At 43.5% G+C, this 25,039-nt stretch overlaps 1 protein-coding gene across 1 annotated transcript in view; it reads left to right on the top strand.

The window, feature by feature from the left end:
- LOC135902810 (4-pyridoxate dehydrogenase-like) overlaps positions 1-25,039 on the top strand; it is a 123,380-nt gene that overhangs the window by 53,568 nt on the left and 44,773 nt on the right. The window contains exons 5-7 of the mRNA XM_065433082.2: positions 18,036-18,167; positions 19,541-19,665; positions 19,859-20,026. Coding sequence (XP_065289154.2) covers positions 18,036-18,167; positions 19,541-19,665; positions 19,859-20,026 — 425 coding nt within the window. The remainder of the gene's footprint in view (positions 1-18,035; positions 18,168-19,540; positions 19,666-19,858; positions 20,027-25,039) is intronic.

The raw sequence follows: 25,039 nt of genomic DNA, 5'->3' as shown, positions 1-25,039 counted from the left end.
AAACGTTGTCTGGAAGTTTATTTCACATTCTTTTTTTCTGATGCTCGCGTCAACTAACGGATGGTGTTGAAACTAGGCGTGACGTGTTTCCTGTTGCCAGTTTTTGAAGAGTGTCCCCTCTTGTTGAATTCCTCTCTCTATGCAACAACCGCGGCGGCTACTACGGAGTGGGCACGCGACCCGCGGACACCGTAGTAGAAGCCTTTGGCACACTCCGTGTGGACGCGTTGCCGGCGCTCGTGTGTCTTGAAACCGATCGGTGACGTGGCCAAAGTGGGCGCCCGCGCGGTTCTCATCTTCAAAGCGACCTGCGATATTTGCAGAATGCGCGGAGTGCCGGTAGCCTCGTATGCGTTCTTTGAGCGTTTCATTCGCTTTGATGCGACAGGTATACACGGAGGTCAATTGACTCGGGGCTGCGGCCACGATTCCAAACTCCAGAATTTTCACAGCAAATTTCCGCGCTCATCGACGGAGATGTATACATCTTTACCTGTACGCGCGTGACACCGGGCAGGGTAATTTAGCTAAAACACGTTGACGGGCTAGTTCGTCGACTGACGCTTACACATTCTATGATTTTTAATTTAGTTAGTATTTGAATATTTACAAGCTTATACCGCCGATAAAACTACTATCTTTACTTCGTACAGCTATCTATCTACTAATTTAGTATCGCAATCGGTGCTTCGCCTATCGAGCGGAACTCATCGCTGCTCTGCCATTTCCTAGTGATATGTTTTCAGTAACGTGCCTAAAGACACTTTCACTTCCAGCGGCCATTGTTGATGTGTGTCACTATGGCTCACAGAGAGATCAGGCTATACCTTTGCAATACTCCACCACGAAATCCTTGTTCCCCAAATTTCAGTAACAGTTATAAAATCAATTACACTCCTTTACAGACCCTTTCCCCTATTTAGAGTTCATCTGCTTTCGCTCTTCCCTCATATCCAGACAATGTTGCAGTCTACCCATGACCTGTGCAGCACTCTGAAATTAAAACAATTTCCAAGTAACAGTTGCAATTATTTTGTAATTTCATTTCTGTAAGCTCTGTATGTTGGAAAGTCATATGAAAATGGAAAGTCATATTTTTTTCATACCTACAATAAACCTAAATATGCATGATTTAGCTGTATATCATGCACAACATGCAGTTTTTCTACAATCTTTCACCTTGATCCAGCATTTAACTACCTTGATCTACATACAGATGATTGCTATGTGTTGTCCTTCTGATTACTTTTATCTATGCATCAATGAATATTCGTAGCACTCTTAGACTCTCATGGTAGAACATCAGTTTTTCCTTCGTGGAGGTAGTGTCATGCAGACAGTGTCTGAAAAATTGAACAACGTTTCGTAAGTTCAGAAAGCGGACACAAATGCACATGATGGAAGATCAGAAGAAGCTTACCGCCTTTCTCATACAATCACATAATAAAAAGGTAAATTTTCTTTGACGTATATATAACCTAAGAATAACTTATTCCCAATTAGTTTCCTGAGCTATCCACAACTGAAACTGTCGCAGCATGTCGGAAGCGCTACAGTGGGTTGCAGGTCAAGTTTCTCATGTGTAAATGAGCATTCTTAGGTATGAAGCTCAGCATATCAAAGACGATATGTAGGCATTTAGCGAGGTTAAAATATCCATAGTTTTGGTCATCAATTCCATCGCATATGATATACGCCACTTGACAGCAACAAAAAAGCATCCAAATAAGCTAGTATGTAGACATCATCAGTGCCCAAAAGAACGTTCACCGACTTTCAATTTGTTGTTACTTAGACTAATACCATGGAAGATTGCAAACCGTCCCTTCTATCTACACGTCCCTTGCATGTCACCTGGCAACAATATGATGAAGACAAGTATTCATTTCTATAAGTGTGACTTCAATACACTGCAAAACATCTGGTAATAAATGGAGCACTGGCATACCTACATAGATGACCAAAATATGCGCCAGGCTTGTCTACAATTTTGGTCAATTAAACAAGGAAATATAAAACTCATTTTACTCTTTAAAGTATACTCTGTGGCAAGTTACCCAAATACGGCTTCAAGGAGACTGCACAAATCTGAGAGTGGTGCTGTGGGTTTGTTGGTTACTCATATTGAAATGAGAGAGTTGTAGCAGGAACAGTGAACAAAGAGACGAGAAGACACAATGAGTCGCAACGTGCGCATATTCTCTGTGCCTTGTCGTGTATTTGTTCCCTGTGCATACTTCAACTCGCTTGTAGCACAAATATGCTACGAAGCTTCTTATCGTCATCATTTAATGCCTCTGTCGCGGCATTACGTAAGGCATGGCATATTCATAGTCTCTAGCATTCACTACAGCCATTGCCAAATGTTGACAACGGAAATTTATAAATTGCAATGATGAATGACTTTTCTCCAATTCTATTGAGTGCGTGCGTCGACGTCAATACATATCCTTACCTCTTCAGTGCCTAGTCTGCCAAAAATTATCCTGAAATTGATTAAGCCGCTTGCCTCTGCGCCTTAATGTTTGATAACGCACTACGTAAGACATGAGCATACTTTGAGCGGCCTCGTTTTTAGGCTCGAGTAAATCAAGGATTATGAATATACACACTTATGTGAACATACAAATGGGAACGAGTGGGAATTTGAATTTACCGTGTTTTCTTCAATTTACTGTGGATAGCCAGCAGGTGCTCCATCCATGACACACTCCTACCTGCACCACCTTGTAGACCCCATGGATACCAGCTGTCACTGAGAAAATAAGGATTATTATTATTACCATATATTAGCTAGCAGCATAGCATACGCGTGCCAATTTGTGTTGGAGAGTGCAAGAGCGAATAAGTGAGTGTTCATTTAAGACACAGACAACTGCAGCCATCCCTGTTGCTGATTGCATGTCTCCTTGCAGAAGCCAAGCAGAAGCGCAGCTTACGTGTGATATATGCAGCTCAAGTGTACTATTTAGCTTATTAAGTTAGTTCTTGTTGTCGCCTAGAAGTACTTGTGATCAGTATGCATGATGCCATATGCACTGAAATGTAATGGTAAACAACACAGCACTCCCAGTCTTTCTACAAGCGCATGCTATTACTGCAGCTATTTGGTAGCAGAAGGTTTTATGCACTAGTTCAAAGACCTACATAAAGCTAGGATGCACGCCATAATTGATTATATTCATCAGTGGGAACATGTCACTTGGTGGCTCCTGATACAGTTAATCTTCGCAATGGTTAAGTAGTGTTTCTGTGTTCATAAGTACTGCTGCAAAGCACTACTCACTGCTGGTTCTACCTAACTCTTACGTAACATTCGTTACATCAAAGAACAATGCCACTCAGTCCTGACCCGTCTCTCATGCCTATAATGGTTACCGATTGCTGAAATTGTGCTTGCAGACTTTGAGAAAAACTAACAGAGGGTTAGTTCTATTTGAAATAGAATTGAGCCCCTAGACAACTTAATGTCAAAACCAAATTAAGCACAACTACTACTGCGGCATAGCGGTGAAATGTCACAGAATAACTTCAGAGGACCGTGAAAACTTCCATTAAACTGAAAGCTCGCATATGTTGGTGTCTTGTACCTATGTGTTAGTACCGCAATAAATGAAGGCTCTAACTTGACAGATTAAACAGGAAACTCAATTATCCACGTCCATACATGCTAAAAAGCAGTTTCTCGGTTTCACTACATTTTACAAACTCTCTTACGGAGCTGTTAAATGTATCAATATAAAGCATGGCTCGTGAGCAGAATAAACTGCACAGTAAGTGCTGCCATGCTAACAAGTTGGTCAAAGAAAAACAAGGGAAGCCTATGTTCTCAGCCTTTCTGAATCATACCTCGAAAAGGGTAATAGAGATTTGCTGTTGTGGTGTCGCAATTTCAGCTTTAGGTGGACTAAAATACAGCATGTACGCTTATACAGGAAGAAGAAAATGATTTCAACAAATGCAAGTAGTGTGTGGAGTCAGCACTATTATCACAGCTACGAACTCCCATTGTGAGCAGAATAGCAGGTCAGAGCGCTCAGGCTCAGGCTGAGCCCTCTACCTTTACTCACGGAGTAAGACGTTTAGGAGGTGAAACTCCCGTCAGCGCGAGCGAGCGCGGGCGACCAGATAAGGTCACAATTGTTGTATGCGCCGAAGTGGCGGCGCCATGCGGCGCGTCGTAGAAGCCGCAGCGAAAAAAAAAATGCGGCGCCTGGGCAGGCGGCTTCTGCGCGCTCTCAACGGCGGTAATTTCTTTCCAGGCCGCCAGGCGCCGCCAGCACGATAACGGCTCCGCGGGCTTGTGACATTTTCTGGTCGCCACAAACAGCGGAGTTTCCACTCCTAAATGTTTCTTGCTCCGTGCCTTTACTGCAGATAAATATTGCCCTCTCGAGCCCATATTCACACCCACTTCCCTCATCAGCTGCTTAAGTGTAATCAGGCAGTTTTTGGATACCAGTGTGATAACCGTGAGTGCCGGACAACTTTAACTAGTCCCACTGAATGTAGTGTAGATCATTAAATCACAGCATTAAACAACACAATGACATGCCGCAACATATCTATAGTGAAGCCCGAAAAATGTTGATTAGTATCAAAGTGGAGTGAACATGCTTGCTAATAACACACTTGATGAAAAGAGCGCTACGAAGACGAGGACGAAAGAACACATGTACAACAGACAATGATGACAGGCCCTATGATGACAAAAGCAAAACCCGAACCATGCTCTAAGAAACATGCAGCGCCGCACACTGCTTGCAAAAGTAATGTCGTATACGAGATACCCCTAAGTTGCCAACAGGTTTACATCGGGCAAACCTGACGGTGTTTTAATGAAAGGGTGCGTGAGCACAATTGGGCCGTAAATAACACTGCGGGGGGCCATCTGGCGGAACACTGTAAACGCCACAATTGCCGTCCGTATCCTCGCGACACCAGGTTTCTGGCATGGTCTAGAGATAGACTAGAACGGGAGATATTGGAAGCTTTTTTACATTGCTAAGGCCGAGGGCACGTGCATTAGTTGCCCTTCAGTGACGCTTACTGAAAAAGAGATAGCTTTTCTGAAGAGATAGGGAGGTCGTGATGTCACGTTGGGCCATTCTTGGTAGCATGTATTTAAAAGTTCTGTTTCTTCAAAAAACATTTAGTTGGAAGTAGCGCCTTGTCTGTCGTACATGTGTTCTTTCGTCCTCGTCTTCGTAGCACTCTTTTCATCAAGTATGCATAACCAACTCACCCACATCAAGCTTCTGCTACTTCAGATTTGCTAATAACAATTTACTGGTGAACTTTCGCGCAATTGTTTAGTCCTGATGATCGATTTATAGATGAACAAAAATGTAGCCTGCAAAAGCGTCAAGTCATAAACAACTTGAGATATCAATGAATCTAGCTTCGTGAACCTTGCACATCATTCATCTATACCAGATACTGATCTATACGAGATGGATATATCGCATAAAATAACCTGCATGCATGCCAGCATCTGTATGACATGAGCACTTGTCAGTGAAATAGTAAGTCACGCAGCTACATTTACAGTGAATACCGAAAACAAATGAAGGCGAAATATGGGTCTTTTTTTTCAATTAGTTGTCATAGACTGACCAAGGTGCTGTGTTCTACTTATAAAAAATGGTGTACACATACTTCTTGGGTAGCCCTGGGCAGTGTTGGGTGGCGAATCAAAGATAATTATACATATTGAGAATCAAATCGCACTTTAGTGAGCTATACATCCGTCGAGAACAAAATATCCATTTGTGCTCTCCCGATTCACTGCTCCAACTTTCTCTGCAGCTCAATCTGCCAGGAAGGAAGTACAGTTTGCTAAAGCCAACTTAGCTTATTAATTTCCGAGAAACCCCTCCAAGGTATTCCTTTTTGTAGATTCATAGCTGTGTCCAAGTGGAGAACAACTTTTCTATAAATGAAACTTCCTCCACCTTGTTGGTTTTGGCACACCCTATTCGCTTTCCTTATTGAGAAAAGATACTACATTAGAACTTTTTCCGTGTGGTTTGAGGCTTGCCCCTACAGCAGTTCACTGTTGCTCAACTACACAACTGATATCACATGAAAACAATTACCAGTTCATCACTGACAATATCTCCCATGTTGATCATGCTGTAGTAATTTTACAGTTCAATGCAAATAATGGCACCAAAGTTCCTTCAGTGATAAGAATGACTGTTAGCAAATTTTACGGATAGCTGTAATATCCAATAGCGCAGAGAAAACTATTGATGCAAACACCCGCAGCTATGCTGTATGAATATTTGTATAGCGTTTCATATAGTGCCGCACAGTTGAGGCGACGTAAATATACTGACAAGCAATCTACGCGGGACAACTCTCTAGCTATGGCTAGTGAAGATGGCGGCATAAGTTACAGCTGCACCAAGAGTAATAGCTAAATCTGATAATAAATAATTGCATTTGTCTCTCCAATGATTATTACCAGGAGCCGCGCACACTACAGTGACATGCAGATTACACAGGTACATCTAGTTGCAAAATGACAACGCTGCATTCAAACAAATGAAGAAATACAATACATTTCACAGCGCGTAGCCTAGCGCGACTCGAGACTACGTTGATCTATCGACTAACACGGAACCTCAATAAAATTTATTTGTCAGTCGGCCTCTGGGCTAGTCTATCATTCATACTTGGAAGTGAGTTGACATGCTCCAATGTACGTCGCGAACTACAACAGTAGTAAGGGCTGTAGATGAGACTGAAGGAGCGGTTTCGCCAGCTTGCGTGTCATACGAGGTATAGCAACGCACATTGTTTCAAACTAACGCAAACATCACAGAATATACGGGGGGAGGGGATGTACTTAACTTTTGTAAAGTTTACGACTGCGCGTAACTATCTCCAAGAACGCATTCTCGTCAGAAAATGTCTTCTCGGGCGCCGCCGTGTACATGGCACATCCATCAGTGATGCGCTGTATTCTGTTTCACGGTTAGCACTGGCATATAATCATAAGTGCACTACGACAACGCGCAACCATGGTAATCACAAGCTGAACCATGTGCTCGGCACATGCTCCTTCTAAACCCAACAAAGAGGGCGCAGAACGCCGCGCCGGTGAAGGCCACCGCTGGTTCTCTTTACTTACTGTCGCATTAAACTGCGTCAATGAAGTCTCATTCCGAACGCGATCACAAATAAAACATATACCGCGGAGAACATCGCGTTAACGCGGATGCACAAACGAAAATTATGCACGAAAACAGGCCTACAAATCTGACAACCGCCGGCGTAGAAAGCTTACCAGTGTTACCAGGCGATAAATCGCTATGCATAAACTTGTGTCACCAATTCCCGTCAGCTGCAGAAAGCAGCGTTTTAGGGAGGGCAGTCGCCCGTTCCAGGAGCGGGCAACCCGCGACAGCCCTTCCTGAAACGATGCTTTATGCGGCTGACGGCAGCCGGGGAAACAAGTTTGTGCTTGCGCCTTGGCGGCAGCAGTTCGCATTCCAAAAAGTGCAGGCAAATTAGAAATTTTTTCTTCAAGACTGGGCAGTTAACTGTGCGAATTATTATTCTAAACAAATTCGATCCCAAATGCGTTCGCGCTGCAAATTTCGAGCAAGAACAGTGCAGCGGTGAACGCTAAATCTTTTTTCGAAGATGCGCAGGACTCTGTATGATATGAAAAGTATACGTGCATGTACTTTCACAAAAAGTAGACATATAGGCTGGCTGTGGGTGGTAACCAATGTGCGAAACAGGGAGTTAATTGTGTGTGTTACTGCAACAGAATTCACATCATCCCGTTTACTTGATCGGCCCATGCCATTCATTGCGCTGTAGAAGCCTCTAAATGCGCTGTAAATGCGCTGTAATTGCACTGCAGTGTGACGCAGTGCATTTGTTACTTTCAGCGGCTACATTAGGCTTGCGAATAAGGCTGTGCTGTCTGGCAGGCGCGGTGGTAGTAACCTATACTAGACCGTACAAGTTTAACCAGGCTCTCAAGTATTGTACTGCTCGCTAACGACTGATATCAGTCGTTATATGTATATGATATCATACTACACTGTACGCTACAGTGAGTTAAAGGTCGCTCATTTATTATTCATTTGTATCCCTCGAGGACTTGTCCACATCGCCGTGACTGACCGCACTCAGTCATGGCTGGACGTGGTGGCCACCCGATCGCAGCCCTAATTTGTTTGTATATCGTCGTTCTGCATCCATTTGTCTTTTTTTTAATGAGCTGTCGGCATCGCCTGAGTGATCAACCGGCCTTGACCGGAAGTCATGCACAAAACCGAGCCCTCAGTGCTGTGCCTGTATTGTTGCCGAATGTTCGCATGTTATTCGTATTCTATTGCTATTGTCGGGTGACGTAGAAACTAACCCAGGCCCCGACCGTTTCGCCACAGTACTTGCCGAGCTCCAGAAACTAACTGCCGGGCAAACCGCGTTATTGTCTGATTTACAAGACATTAAACAACAGCTGAAAACTACTGACACAACATTGGCCGACCTAACCAAACGCATGGACGCTCTGGAATCCCACTGCACTACCCTTTCTGCTCTCCACTCTGAAATAGGCACCCTGAAAACTTTAACAACCGAACTTACCTGCAAGGTCGACAAACTGGAAGCACGAGTGGACGACGCAGAAAATCGCTCCCGTCGTAACAATCTCATTTTTTACAATGTTCCGGACACTAACCCCGCTGAAACCTTTGCAGACTCTGAACAAACCGTCATTCGCCATTGCTCTCAACAACTAGGCTTTGACATCGACCCTCATTTAATAGAGCGTGCTCACCGTCTCGGGCGTCACTCATCTAATCGTACTAGGCCTATCATAGTAAAATTCACATCGTCCAAAACTAAAGAAAGCATTCTATCATGTGGTTATAAACTTAAAGGCACGAACTACAGCATTGGTGAAGACTTTTCCGCTTCTGTCCGTAACACTCGCAAAAATCTTGTAGCCTATGCCAGATCGGTATCCGATAAGTTCTCCCTGCGCTTCAAAACTTTGCACATTGGTCCGAAACGCTACACATTCGATGAAGCTTCACAAACAGTAAAAGAAGTGAAATAGCAATCATCTCACCGTCAATCGACAGGCCATTCTAAGCATGTTCAACAACAAGCACTTTCATTGTCAGCTATTTTTTCTAACGTGCGCAGCTTCATTTCAAAACGCGACATTATTTCAAATATCGTCTCATCTTCCGCCAGCAACCTACTAATCTTGACGGAAACGTGGCTAAACAGCGACATCTGTGATAGTGAAGTCCTTGCCGACCTGCCTAATTTCCGTGTCTTCCGCAAGGATCGCCCAGATAGGAGGGGAGGGGGAGTACTGATTGCAACCAGACATGAACTATCATGTACAACCATTAATATTTCATCAGACATAGAAATGTTATGGGTCTTATGTCACGCTTCACCTCAGTCCGTTTTGATTGGCGTTTGCTACAGGCCTCCTAACAGTCCGGATTTCCCCACAAAACTGAATAATGCAATAAATGAAATTAAAACGAAGCATCCAAACACCTGTACTCTTTTATTTGGAGACTTCAATTTCCCGAGTATTGATTGGCATAATCTAACTACCACAGGTAACAGAGATGCTAACGAATTTCTTGATGTTTGCCTTAATTTTAATCTTGTTCAAATTATATCGGAGCCAACCCGTGTAACTGAGGACTGCGCTAACATTCTCGACCTAATATTAACGGATAATCCGGAATACGTTCATTCCATCACGCATCTACCAGGCGTCAGCGATCACCAAGTCATACAAGCCGACTTCACCATTAAACCATTTTCACGGACAACGAGCAAACGTACCATCCGGCTTTATGATAAAGGAAACTATACTGCCATAAATAATGAACTTCGCACATTCTTACCCCGTTTTCAGTCTGACTTTAATCAAAGAACTATCCACGATAACTGGCACTTGTTTAAGACAAAAATTGAAGGTTTGGTTGACAGGTTTATTCCGAGCATAATTATAAGAACTAACCCCCTAAACCCTTGGTTCACAAACTCACTAAAACGCCTTGAAAACAAAAAGAAGCGTCTTTTTCGTTCAGCCAAGTTGCGGCCTAGTCAGAACGCTTGGGACAAGTATTATGCAGCGGAAAAAACTTACCTACAAAATGTGCGAGAAGCCAAGCACTCTTTCTTTCATTATGACCTGCCAAACATGTTGTCTACTAACCCCCGTAGGTTCTGGCAAGTCATTAATCCCCAGAATACACGCACAATTTCCCTCACCGATGCATCAGGTGAAACTATCCGTGAATCCGAATGCGCCAACATTTTTAACGCAGCGTTTTCATCCGCGTTTACTAATGAAATCGATCCGGTTGTTTCTTCAAACCTCGCAATTATTCAGGATACAATGCCTTCGCTTGTATTTTCTTCAGAAGGGATTTTGTCCCTAATAGAAAACTTAAAGCTTTCATCCTCTGCTGGCATTGACAACATCAACGCTAAGATTCTGCAGAACACCAAAGATACATGTTCATCCCTGTTGTGCATGTTATTCACTCAGTCACTCCTCACAGGCCAACTGCCCAAAGAATGGAAACAAGGGAAGGTCGTTCCAGTCCACAAATCAGGTAACAAGAACTCGCCTCTAAATTACCGTCCCATTTCTCTAACTAGTATTCCCTGCAAAATCATGGAACACGTCATCTATACTCACATCATGACATTTCTCGACTCGAATAACTTTTTCAATCCTGCCCAGCACGGGTTTCGCCGTGGTTACTCCTGCGAGACTCAGCTTGCCGCTTTCTTACACGATCTACACTCTAACCTTGATTGTAATCTTCAGTCTGACGTAATATTTTTAGATTTTGCTAAAGCCTTTGACAAAGTGCCCCATAAACGCCTTCTTATAAAGCTTTCCCGCTTAAATTTTGACCCTAATATACTAAAGTGGATTGAAGAATTCTTGACTAATCGTTCACAATTCGTCACCATTAATAATAGGAATTCTAATTCAGTCTCTGTAACTTCAGGCGTCCCACAAGGATCCGTGCTGGGCCCGCTACTTTTCCTAATATACATAAATGATTTACCATTAAACGTAACATCTAGCATACGTATGTTCGCGGATGACTGTGTGATATATCGTGTTATTAATTCCACCGCTGACCAATCTTCTCTTCAAAGTGATCTTGATGCAGTCCAGGACTGGTGTAACGAGTGGCTAATGGAACTTAACCCGCGTAAGTGTAAATATTTGTCCATTCACCGTCGCCGTAATTCCCTCCTATTTCCTTATGTAATATCTGAAGTTCCGGTAGAACTAGTTCATTCATACAAGCATTTAGGAGTAACAATTTCGAGCGATCTTTCCTGGAATCCTCATGTTACTAACCTAATATCATCCGCGAACAGGACTTTAGGATTTTTAAAACGCCATCTGCATCACGCTCCTCAACATGTAAAATTGTTAGCCTACAAATCATTTGTCAGGTCAAAACTAGAATTTGCATCGCCTATTTGGAATCCTCATCAGGCATACCTAATTAATGATCTTGAATCTGTACAAAATCGCGCCGCTCGTTTCATCCACTCATCATATTCCTTTGACATCAGCGTTTCCTCCTTAAAAACTGCATCCGCATTATCCCCCTTATCGCTCCGTCGTCGCATTGCCAGCCTAGCTTTATTTCACAAATTCTTTCATAGCCATATGCGCATCCCACCTTATATCCTTCCTCCTACACGCATATCTCACCGCACCAGCCATCAGCTACAGGTTGCCCGTCCACGCGCACGCACTGTCACGTTTTCAAATTCTTTTTTTCTTCGCACAGCTGCAGACTGGAACGGCCTTCCTAACGACGTTGCTGTCATTATGTGCCCATCCAAGTTCACCGAAAATGTAAAAAACTTCCTGTTATTGTGACTATGTATTTTTATTCTTGCCACCCCTTATGTAACGCTCCATTTATTGGAGCCTTTAAGGTAATAAAATGAAATGAAATGAAATGAAATCACCAGAGTGGCGGTATATAATCCGTAAAGTGGGCTTACCCGATCACGTTATATTGAATGCGCCTAGAAACGCATGTGTGGAAATGTTTCTATTTTGCTACTACGTAAACAGCAATTCCTCCGCTTTTAGTTTTATTTCACTTTACTCATGCAGCGAATAGAAAAAGAAAACAGCCAAGTGACGCTGGAAGAGTTCGCTTCACTAAAAATTTCCTTACTTCAGCCGCACGCAGCACAATCGCAGCCAAATCAATAATAAAAGAAAGGAACAAGGCTGTATAAGAAATCACACCAGACGAAATTCACCAACTTAATTTCACTAGTACTAGTATACCACAGTGACAAAACATTGCTAGTGGAGCAGCAGTTTCGCGCGATGCCGATTCCAGTGCGGGCACCGCGTTGGCGCGTAAGCTAGGCAGTTTACGTTGCTACATCTAAGGTTAAACATGATCGCCAGTCTGTTTCGCATTGGAACCAAAGCGGGTATATCAAAATAAAGTAACTTGAAAGCAGAACAATACTCAATTGAGAAACACGACAGAAAATTCGGGCATTGTGTTTCTGTAGTGTGAAGTCCTTTGGTCAAACGTTCTGTAGTCCTTAATCAATATTTAACTGAAAATCGACAGAGACCTCTTTACGGCTATGTAAATTTGTTAATGCAAAAAAAGTGAAAAAAAAATCTTTCGCTGGGGATCGAACTTGCGACCTCACCATCGCGAACCCAGTACCTCACCACAGCACCCTGCCGAACGTGCCTGTTCTTTTTTCTTTATTATCTTCATTAAAAACACACGCAAACGCGTACAAAGTAGGTGACTTGGTGCACACAAGTAATATTGCGTCATTTCAAAAAGAGAGAGAGAGAGGAAAGGGGAAGGCAGGGAGGTTAACCAGAGAAAAAAAAACCCGGTTGGCTACCCTACGCTGGGGAGAGAGGGTAGGGGGAGGTAAAGTGGAAACAAAGTAGAGATAAGGAAAGGAAAGGAAGGAGCACAGACACACAATCACAATCGGTCACTGTCACCGAACACTGTCATCGCACAGCACACTGACACTTGGTGGACTATCAACATCTGTTCAGGCTACAGTCGCCTGTCCAGTTCTGTCGCCCTCAAGAACCGCAACAGTTCCCTCGTCGCCCTCTGCTGCGATGGCTTATGATGGCGGTATCTGAAAATGAGTTCCTCTGTGAGAGGTCCTTGGTCAAAGCGCGCTATCGCGGTTGCAACGTCATTTCAAAAGAATGTACATATTTAAAAGGCCCTCAAAGAGGATATCTAGACACCAAAGTGTCAAGCTCCTGAAACCATTCTGGCGGTTGAATCATGTGCTTGTGGGCATCACGCGTGTACTTAAGACTTTCACTTAGGTGTTCCCTCGCAGACCTTTCAACCACGCGGCATTCCTGACATCCATGCGCGTTTTCCACACGCTGCTCATACACAAAAGCATTATGAAGTCAGCCGGCACTCCCCTGTGTCTGTACATGGTCAGACCCAAATACCGAAAGGACTTCACGGCAGTTCTTTCTTTAGAGTTCATTTGAGAACATCCCACAAGAAAACGGAGTGAGCAATCCAAGAAGATTTGTGCAATAGTTTCAGGTTTCTTACATATGATGCAGTTAACAGACCAAGGAACACAGAAGCACTTGTTTCATCAAAATACCAAAAGTCATAAAAGCTTGCGGGCTGCGCATCCTCGCAAAAAATTCTGCTTTGCCTCGTCAGCCAAATGGCATTTCTTCTAGCAGATAGGGCTCGAATGCCTTCACTCGCTTCTATATTTTACATGGGCCTGCTACGCTTGAGCACGCGGAAGTAATTTTTCCGCACTCTCTTTGGACAGCATCATACGGACAGAGGCTGGAACGCAAAGAAAAAGAAATAGCGACAGGGGCCATCCGTGCTTTCGTGTGGCTTTTTTCTCAGCGCAACTTCTGGCAGTTCTTTATAAAGCGATATTTTAAACGTGGCGCGAACCGTTTCACGCACAGCCACAGCAAGGGAGGCGAGGGGTCGGGCGGTTAAAACCCCTCAATCTGCAAAAGTAGCGCCAACCACTTCTCTCCTCCTACGCTCGGCGCGGCCTCGACGGTGGCGCCGCCCGTGCTGGCCCTGCTTTAGCAGACGACGGCTAACACGCTACCGGAGGAAATCCGCGGAAAAGTTCCTTTGAGCCCTGCAGAGCAGTTTCCTCAATTGATATCTTGTTTCGTAAGTCGGCAACTGGCCTTAAGAATGTCGTGTAGAAATTGCGGAAAAAATAGAGAAAAGGACCAGTGTTTAAGGCGTAAAGCACGCGCACGTTCAGAGTTCGTGTAGCTGAAACACGACGCATACAGTCGGCCTGCTCAAACACGCACGTAATTACCAGTTTCCGGTTTTGACACAGCCTGAATGTGTGTGTACGTGGTTTCGTAGGTTCACATAGCGTGCATATGACGCGTGCGAAACCCACTTACTTAATTTTACGCATAAAAATGTCAACGTTAAGCAGCAAAAATGTTAATCCTGATAAGCAGGCCTGCGGTCCTTGGCGGCCTTTCTCGGTCATTATAGTTCTGCACACATAACGTGCCAGTAGCCGCTGCTCATGCCTCCAATATTGAGAACGCGTCCGCCAACAGCCGGGATAGAGCCGAAATGCAAGAGGCGTGTGGAGAGATTCCTCGTTGGTGTTTCGTAATTGTCATCGCACGGGCCCGGTAAGTTGAAGCAGAGGCGGGCACTTTTTTCGTTGCGGGGTGCTTTGGTAATCTCGACGATATAATTTTTTTACAAGTACTGCTCCAGGAGGATACATGTAGCGGCTAACAGAGGCCTCTGGAGAGCACGTGCCATGGCAAGTATTCCTGTTGCCGCTTTGGTGCCCTGGAGGCGCCGTCAATCATGCGAAATAATGAAACGTTCTTACAACTGGTAAATAAAATCTAATGAAAGAAATGCAATCACGCCGAGGCGCCGACTTCTGTCGCAGCACTACCATGCCCGCGCGAGAATTACAAACCGCCAACGAGGAATTTACCGGCCGGCGTGCAAATTCGATGAAAGTGCACGTTAAACATCCCCAGGTGACCTAAATAAAGTTATCCGGAGCCATCCACTACGACCTCCCTCATAGCTTTAGTCGCTTCGGGGCGTTAAAAACGTTAATCACCACAAACCAAATCAATACATGCGGACGTACATTCGAAGCTAAACGACTGCATCCGGAGTCACCTGGACCCGCCCTGGTCTTGTGAAGATGTTATGCGCAGTGTCAGAGCACCTCTAATACCAGTGAAACATGCCATTCCAACGGCCGAAGCAAAGTTTTTGCCCTGGACAACTTCAACAGAGCGTATCCAATTGCAAGCCACAGACGGGTGGGCGTCCATACGTAAGCAGAGCTCGGCAACAGCAGGCTGTATACCTGCTTTTGTCTTGTGTTGGCCTGGTTGGCTGGACCACTTACATTCGTCAACAACTGTAGAATCTGCTGCAGTCACCACCGCTTTGCGAAAATGGAGGGTCTACTCTGCACACGATGCCGTCCTATTCTGGTATTCAAAATTGGCGCAGCCACGATTATATCATGGCCTGGGTCACGAGAGGTTTACTCGGCAGTCTCTGGCTCTTATGAGGACGGGATTCAAAGCGAAATTTCCATGGGAACCGCTACAACTTGGAATTGATGGTCTTTAGAAAGCTCCACAAAACTCCACAGCAAGTATCTGGGATCCAAGGACATACTCGCGGGCGTCGTAACCTGCTGAATCTTATAAGCGCTTGCGATACTTTGCCTCCGCTGTGTTCCTGCCTCGTTTTCTATTTTCACTTTCTCTTTCTACCACTGATTCGCTGCTGTCAATTGCAACATAGCAAACAAGATTTTCCGTTCTTGTTCTACACTGAGAATTTGCCATTTCTTTCGAGTCTCCCTCTCTTCCTCCCATCCGCCGTGGTGGCTTAGTAGCTATGGCGTGGCGCTTCTAAGATCAAGGGACAGATTCGTTACCGCCGCTGGCGCATGTTAATGGAGGCGAAGAGCAAAAACGCCCCTGTAGCGTGAACTGCGTGCATGGTACCTCAAGTGGCCAAATTTTGCCCTCAGTCCCCAATTACAACGTGCCTTATATTCATATCAAAGCTGTCTAATGTGAAAGGCTAGAATATATCCTAGCTCCCTCTTGTTCCGAGCTTATACACAGCATCACCTCCACCAGCACGTGATTAGCGGAACACGTACGGAAAAGATGTGCGGTGTTCGCTTAGTACATGCTGTGATGGTGCATTTGAATTCCGCTTATGCATATTGTATCCTGTGAATACCTTAATCGGCACAGCCTTCCATGGTTTTGCTCTTGCATTTTAGTGCATTATATTGTGCCAACTCTCAGTTCAGCAAATTCGAAAGCGCAGACGTGACAAAGCATACTCACAGTATCAACCTGACGTCAGCACGTTTTACGCATTAACCAGCTTTGAACAGCTAAATAAATGGCTCTAACAGAAGGAGGCGAAGCTAAAGCATTCATTTGTGTGAACATCAAGCTTCCCGGTATGGGCGAAGGCCTTTGCAAATGAAGGCTTTGGAAGGGCCGGATCTCAATAACAAAACCAACAAGACATGAAAGAAACTTTGTTTATGTGCCTGAAACGCCAAAAGATTACTACCAAAAGGCATGCAAACGCTGTGTCAACGCTACAGCTCACGTCAGTAGTTTCAAAGCGCTTTCTTCTCACGAAAAAATTAACGAAGGTGTGCTAATTAAGCCACCTCGTAATCATGATCTGGACTGTATTCTTAGTTTTGCGAGTGCATTGGTCCTTGATGCTGCTAATTATGCTGGTTTTGTCAACTGGGCTGGCATTACCATTGCTTCCAATAATCCAATATGAATTCTCCAGCTTTTTCGATAAGAATTCTCAAAAGAAGCAAGAACCCCTCGGGAACCACTTGCTTGTGCAGATGCCAGTTTGCCGAAAGTACTTATTGCAGCCGGTCAAGGGAATGACACAACTGACAGCGCTTGCACAAAGAACCGTGTTACTTTAGTGATTAACTCCGGATGCTCTCTTCTGTGAGTCATGGAAACCGGCTTTCCACAGTTGAACACACTTCTGCTGCCGAAAATTGGGATGGTTATGAATCTTAGAGCGCAGTCGCAAAGAGTGCGGAAGCCACTCAAGTTGAAGTATTTAGGTGTATGTTCAGATAATACGAGCCATGCGGTGGGTTTTTTTGTTGAACCAAATGTTCTGTGCCATAGAAAAGGCGTCTTCTATGAAAGGACATAACGTTGGTTTTATTGAATATACGTAATAATTGGGAAACATACGAGGCACTCCACTGAAAGAGAAAATTTGCTTTGATAAGATAGGCAAAGCTTGTGGACTGAGAATCCTTACTGCAGCACTTAATTAGGACGGTGCGAATAAAACGGCGGTGTTGTTCTATCACTCTAAATACTATAGGAACATTGTACTCTTTTGGTGGTGAAATAAGCACGGACATCTAAAAAAGAGTTTGAGTACTTCACTGTTGAACTTTAGTGACGCAAGAATACCTAGGTGAAAGTATTCAAGGTGCCATATTTGGGTAAGACTTATCTGACCATAAAGAATCATAGTCTCATGTGCGAGTTTTCTCGGCGCTTCCTGACTTGCAGTATTACCAGTACACATATTACTTGACTCTTGATACGTACAGTCCTATATAGACTAGATGAGCCTAATCAGTGTTCATGATCGTGCAGTACGTGGAAAGCTCTGGGGACAAATATTCATCTTGAATGTCAGGCTACTAGTTGCCCGGGAGTGACAGTACTCTCCAGTCTCAGCTGTTCTTTGTCCTACTTCATGATAAGCTTTGTTGCACGTTGTATGGCTCAGAGAAAAACGACGAGAAGCGTTAGAAGTGCACTCCGTGGCATTGCAGATTTAATATTTTTGTGCCCCCATTTGGTAAGGTGTTTCAATTCACTCAGTATCATATATAGGCACTGCATGAACTGACTGATCCTACTTTTGCAGGCTACCATGGCGATAGAGGGGAAGTCCCTGTCACTTTCCCTAGTTCGCATACGAAAGCTAGCGACTTATTTTTGGAGGCTGGCCGGGAACTTGGTTACAACAACGACGACTATAATGGGCCGAACCAGACAAGTAAGATACAAAGAAATAAAGCGACGCATGCGGTTGTATTATAGAGTCTGCAAATTGTTGAAATATGATAGGAAGTATGTGCCAAAATTTAAGTTGCACATACGCGAACAGAGGAAGAGCACTTCTTAACATTAAGATTTAACATTAAGGAACGTATCGCTTGTAGTGGATTGAAACCCAGGTTGACGAATGTTGTTCATACACGAGAAAGAACTGTAAAATCGGGGAAGGGTGTCGAAGGTTTCATTATGTTTTCTAATGTAAACATAGTTGATTTATGTGTCATAAATCCACTTCCGTGGAAGAAGTTGGCATATAGCATGAAGGGGCCTGATGAGGATGCAGAGCAGCTTGAAAATGTCATTTATCGCTCTGTGAAAATATATGCAATATCGGCATGCTTATTCAATATTTGCTTGAAGATCATGTACCGAAGAGAAGAAAAGCTCCAGGGAATAAACCGTCTCAAAAGACATTTGAGTGAACGCCGGCAGTGTTCCTTCTGCTGAAGATATGTTTTACTGAATGACAAACGTGCTCGTCCTTGGGACGTTCATACGCAGGTTGTATCAATGATCGAGCTGAAGGACGCTTTCGAATGAGCAAGCCTAAACACGTGGGCGCCAACTTGCAAATGTTCATTTCGCAAATTGAATACCACTGAGATACCAGCAGGGGACCCGAAATCACGTGTAACCAAAGAGAAAAAAACGTGTAACGTGTAAAGAAAAAGAAGCCTCGGCACACTAATGTGAACTTTCCCTGAAAGTAAGCTTATTGAATGTGAGCGTGTTTACGGTTTGATGCCATGTCAAAGACAAGTTTCCAGGTCGAAACGTTGGCTTCGGCGACAATCGTTGCACTACCACTGTTAATCACTACCAGCACGCATCTTCCTGTGAGGCTCCCGTTCGGATAATTGCTAAGAAGTTAGAAATATTTCCCTTTAAATGCTCAGGGGTGAAGACAGAGAGCTGGGTGAACCTTGTGGTCTGTTATTTTGCTTGAACATTGAATGTTTTCTGAAAACAGTGCAGCTTGTTTATCAAATATTCCACCATATTTGCGTGTACAGGCAGATAGTAATCCAAAGGTAATGTTTGATGGGTCATGTTCTACAGTAATAAGTCTGGTTAAAATACATTAGTGACTCATAAGAACCCAGATCTTGGCGTTAGTAAGCAGTTTTTTAGGCCTCACTTAGTCATTTCTTGTTTTGTACTCGTTTGTAACTCGGATTCTGGGCAACAACATGTCACTTTGTCACTGCATTAGACACTCATAACTATCTGCCATTCTGACAAAATACCTTCACGTCAATATAACCTACTTGTTCCAAGTCCCTCTTTAACATTTCTGCACTACGTTTACAGGCTTTTCACGAGTACAAAACAACATTAAGAATGGAGAGCGCTGGAGTTCTAGTAAATCTTTTATTACAAACGACGTCCGCAGAAGAAAGAATTTCGACGTCGCTCTTTATTCCCATGTGACAAAGGTAGGAGACCATTTTCAATTCATCTTTCTGCGCACAAATATAATATATGATGCGGTCATGGTTAAAATGTTTAAGATGGCTCGGAAAGTAACCAACTCGTTCAGTGGTCTCAAGCGAAAATTAGTATTCATTGTCTTTATTTTTCTCAAGTCAGAAATAAAATGCGAGCGTCTTAAGTATGCGGCTTCCGCAGGTTCTTTTTGAAGGCGCAACTGCTGTAGGAGTGGAGTACAAGCGCTACCTCGGAAAACACACCGTTCGGGCAAAGAAAGAAGTAATTCTTTGCGCTGGAGCCATAGCCTCTCCGCAGCTACTGATGCTTTCAGGCATAGGACCTCGAGAACATCTCGAGTCTCTTGGGGTAAGAGGATGGTTTGATTTCCATCGATGATATTCACCTAATGCCATCGTGGGTCCTACGTGCAAAGGACAATAACCTGTCCATAGAGTGTGGTGAGACGTGTGTAGATTGTGCGGATTTATCTTATCACTAGAAAAGCGGAACGCTGCGACTTTCGTAAGGAATACGCAGGCTCAACGCCCACGTTGAAATATTGTGAAGCGAAATGTAGGTAAAGGCTTAGATTATATGCTATCACACTGCTTGTTTGAAAAGTGTATTCAATCAGAGCCATTACATGTCCACCCGCCCTATCGGTGCCTTACACTGTAGCCGAGTTAAATTCAGTTTCCATTACGCCGTACCAGGAACTAGCCCAGTTGACATTTGTGCTTGACTCCAGCATCAACCCGCTTTCCAGGCGAGAATCCGATGGAACAGGCGCGCTAAATACAGTGAGAAGCAAGGCATAGAGTGTTTCGCTTTATTAGTAAAGGAAATATGCACTTGAAGGCGTATAGTTGCTGCACTTCATTTATTTATTTATTTATTATTTATTTCACCATAACCCTAAAGGCCCTCTAGGAAGGGTATTACATAGGGTAAAGGTTACATCGGTAAGGCAATGAACAGTGTGGAAATGTAAATACAATACAAAAACAAAAAGAAAACTGTGAGAAACTTAATTAGATTGCATCAACGTATGGACAAAAAAGAAATAAAAAATAGTTTCATTACAACAACTTTAGATGATTTGCACAAGCTATGAAAACGTCACGGAGACTGGTTATCGGCGCATTAAACAATATCAGTTTATCACTCAGGGAGTGAAACGTTATACATTAGGTATGCAATGCTACTGCGTATAGCGTCTGTAAATTTCGAGGCATTTCTTTCCATGTTAATATGCGATTACAGATTATTCCACTCTATCGCGTTGCGAAGTATAAACGACGGACCAAATGCGAGGGAACGAGGGATGATGCATTCTACTTTGCAAGAACAATCCCAACGCGGAGAAATGGCTGAGGGCTCACACATGAACACATTAATAAGAGATACGAGATAGTAAAGCTTAAGGAATAGTGTTGAACGAGAAATATTACGATGAAGGGACAAGGCTTCAACCTCAGCGCGCTTTTCTAAAGCTGGTAGACTGGTTTCTCATGAATAATCTGAATAGATGAAGCATACAGCACGATTATGCAGGGTTTCTAAGTCAATTATTAGGTATGTCTGATGGGGATCCCATATGGCTGACACATACTCTATTTTAGGGCGTATTAGGGTTACGTACGCCAATTTGCGTGATGGTACAGAATAATGTTTGAGGTTATGTGTACGGAAACCAACCGAACGGTTTGCAGATTAATTTACAAATGTCACTTGTTAAAGGAATCGGTCGATACTTAAGCAGTGAAGAACGATCCCAAGACTTGTAGAATGGCACTACGTTAGTCACCTTCCAATCGTGAGGGATAACGCCTGTTGATAGTGATTGTGAAAATAAGGCGGGCAGTACTGGGAAGATGATTGGGGCTATATTTTAGGAATTGTTTTATATAAGCCAGTATTGTTAGCAGAAGATGAATTCTTAAGATTAGTCAGGGGAGAATAAATTCGATAATCGGTGATTATTATTTCCGTTATAAACGAATCAGCGCGAGTCATGGTGGCTAACGGTTCTAAACATTCACGCGTGAATACCGATGAAAATGTTCCGTTCAGTATTTGGGGACAATCAGTCTCAGTTATCCCTGCGCCGTCATGATCAGTAAGGACGACTTCAAGATTATGCTTGGGATTAATGACACGCCAAAAGCACCAAGGGTTAGTTGTTAACATCGATGGCAGGTCCCGGTTATAGAATCGTCTGCGCATGGCTTTGAGTAAACTTTGGTATTCTTTCTCACATGTCTTTTACCGACTCCAGGATTCAGATGATTTATGTTTGTGAGCTTTCTTGAATACTCTTCTTTTGTTGTTATTTAGGCCACGAAGATCCGGCGAAAACCAAGGAGCAGTGTTATCAGATTTTATGGAAGTGATTGGGATGTATTTATCTATGCGATTAGCGAGTGTGTTTTTAAGTAGTAACCAGCTTTCTTCTACTGTCCGCGACAAGTGATGTTTCAGAAATTCGACAGAAAGAAGCAATAGTTCATGGTTAATATGGTCAAAGTTAGCTCTTTTGTAACACCTAATCTGCTTGATGATAATTTGGGTTTTGGTAGGTGAAGGAACGAAGCGACCAGTTAAAACGTCATGATTGGATAGGCCACTAATATGAGTTATTTCACAACATATATCTGGATTGTTTATTAGGATCAAGTCAAGAATATTAGAAGAGTGCGCAGAACATCGTGTCGGGCTTGAAACTAACTGGGTTAGACTGAAATCGAGGCAACACTGCAGGAACGCATGCGACTCTGACTGTGTCTTATAATTTGATTGTGTGGACCATACTATGTCCGCGATATTAAAGTCAACAATAATGATTACATTAGAATGTGAAAACCGATGGGTAAGGTCGATAAAAAGGCGAAAAAATTCTGCTGTGAACCCATGAGTGAGATCCGGTGGGCGATAAAAGATGCCAATAGTTACGTTACCTCATCCGAATTTAAAGCAAGCTACTACGTATTCAAGAAAACTGCTAATAACCACGGGCACTACAATTACTGTCTGTTTATTGCAAGGAGGACACCGCCACACCCGCACTTTTTGCTATTCCAACGAAAGATATTAAAATCAGTTTCACAAACGAACATGTTTTCATTAGGAACAGCGCCGTTCATCCTTACAATGCATAGGTTCTATTCATTCTTTAATTTCGTAGTTCTTATAGAACAAGGACTTCTACCGGCAAGCGTAAGTGGTGGTGATATACAGAGAATGATTTCTTTTTGCTTAGATAATGCTGCCAGCTTCCTGTTGGCAACCATAGCAGCACTGGTACATTCGACAGAAAGGAAATGTGTATCGCCGTCGAAACATTCGCATCACTTATTACACTGAGAAAAAATTACGAAGTGCCTGAAGTACAATATCAGATAGCCACTTACGAGAAATGAGTTGAAGGCATAATTCTTTAAAAAGTAGATTGCAAAAAAGCATAGAAATAAAAAAAACAACAGAAATGGCCAGAACGACCATAAACTTAACCTGGGGCCCTATAACGTAAAACTATTCCAATATGTTTCTATTCCAATCTCCTGACGTCAAATTTGCGTAACCACCAACGCAAGCACCGGGCGGTAACCCGCAGGGTTGTCTGAACAGACCAATCAAACGCTCTCCTCGTTCATAGGAGGTCACTTTTGTTTGCTTGAAAAACGAATAACATTGCCTACACTGAGCGGCTTGTCGTATCTAATTGGCTGACAAGAGGCGAGGACAACGCTGAAGTGGAGAGGGATTCGATGGGGCCGAGCCACTGCACTGAAAGTCGATTACCGGATGAAGAGGGTGGTGCCGGCGTCTACGATTGGTCGGCTTTTCCTTACTTAGCTTGCGGTGGCTGGTCGAAAATCGCGGCGGCATGCAACGGAGGCTCAAGAATGACGCTAAAACAGACGCTCAGCAAAGAAGAGTTGGCAGAATGAGGGGGTAAACGTGCCGAAAGTGCTCGAAAACGTTACACGGCCACGCAAGAAGTTTTATTATACGCAAATACACCCATGCTCTCCGGCAGGTGCGAGTAGACAGCGTCTGAGCGATCGGCGGCAGCCATCTTCTCTTCCTTTCGGAACGGGGCAGCCTGCGGCTATTCCGAAGAAAATTCAGTTTTGTTCGGCATATTAATGCATCTTTATCGCGTACACGTCACTTTGACGTGGTGAGTTCTTGTGGTTTTGTGAGGTCGCGTGACAGGCAGGTGAAGTGGGTGCAGCCCGAAAACTTTTTACCAATAGCCGAGGGCTAATGGCGGGAAGGGGTCGAATCGGAAATAACTGTTTTTCTTTTTACTGTCAAATCATGCATAATCAGTGTGTACACATCATATCAGATGGGGAGGTATCGTGGTTTTCGTGACGTCGCGTGACATACAGGTGAAGTGGGGGTGGTCTAAAAAAGTTTTTGACGAATCATGGAGGGCTGATAGCAGAATTGGAATAGAAAAGTTTGGAATAGTTTTACGTTATAGCGCCCCTGATGCACATGGCACAGATGACGACGTCGCGGATAAAAATGAAGAAACAGTGGACAAGGCAGTTACGGCACCTGGGAGCAGGAGGCATTCCGCGATTGTTCTAGGAAACGATGAGTAGCATTACATATTTCGTTTTCTTTATGGGATTAGTAAGGTTTTCGTCATTTTTGAAGTGTATTGTTCGCCTGGTGTTTATATTGAATGTATGTATTAGCGTTCGCTCTGGTTAACTTTTTGGCAATACTAAGATACTACTTTGTCCAAGACTTGTCATCGAGGAACGACAGCGAAATTGCGTTAGTCAGACGCATGTGTTGTATGTACTATAAGCATTATTAGTGAATCTAAGCGCTCTGTTCTGTTTGTTCTCAATGTCGTTAGTATCTCTCTTAGTATCTGAATGCAATACTAAGAAGCTGATTGGTATATTCCTGTTGGTTAAATCGGCGCTGACGCAACAAAACCAAAAAGAACGAAACGAAAAAACGAAAGCGCCTCCCTAAAATAAGCTGAGTCGTCGCCGAGCAATAGCTCGGACGTAAACAAAATCTTTAGCTCGGGGTCAGCTCTAATTTTTCTTGTCTTGTACATAAAAACCGCAGAACTGCCCTTATGAGCTACTAGCTGAACCGATTTAATGAAAACTGTTGCCTTTCTGAATAAAAGTTAGGTTACAGCAATGTCATCAGCAACAATGTTAACAAAGACAAGCGTTTCTTACTAAAATTTCGGGAAATGAGTAAGCGTTGAAACATAGAAGCAGTAGCCTTATCATTGCAACACTGCGGGAAAACCAGATATCTTAGCTGTGAAAATTGCGCCAGTAGAGTAACCTGAAAAGACAAATTTTATTCATGATTTGACAGATTACCTGAAATTGA

Source organism: Dermacentor albipictus, chromosome 1, assembly GCF_038994185.2.
Source record: "Dermacentor albipictus isolate Rhodes 1998 colony chromosome 1, USDA_Dalb.pri_finalv2, whole genome shotgun sequence".
Lineage (NCBI taxonomy): Eukaryota > Metazoa > Arthropoda > Arachnida > Ixodida > Ixodidae > Dermacentor > Dermacentor albipictus.
The sequence above is the reverse complement of the archived record's forward strand: the minus strand, read 5'-3'. Positions and strand labels throughout refer to the sequence as shown.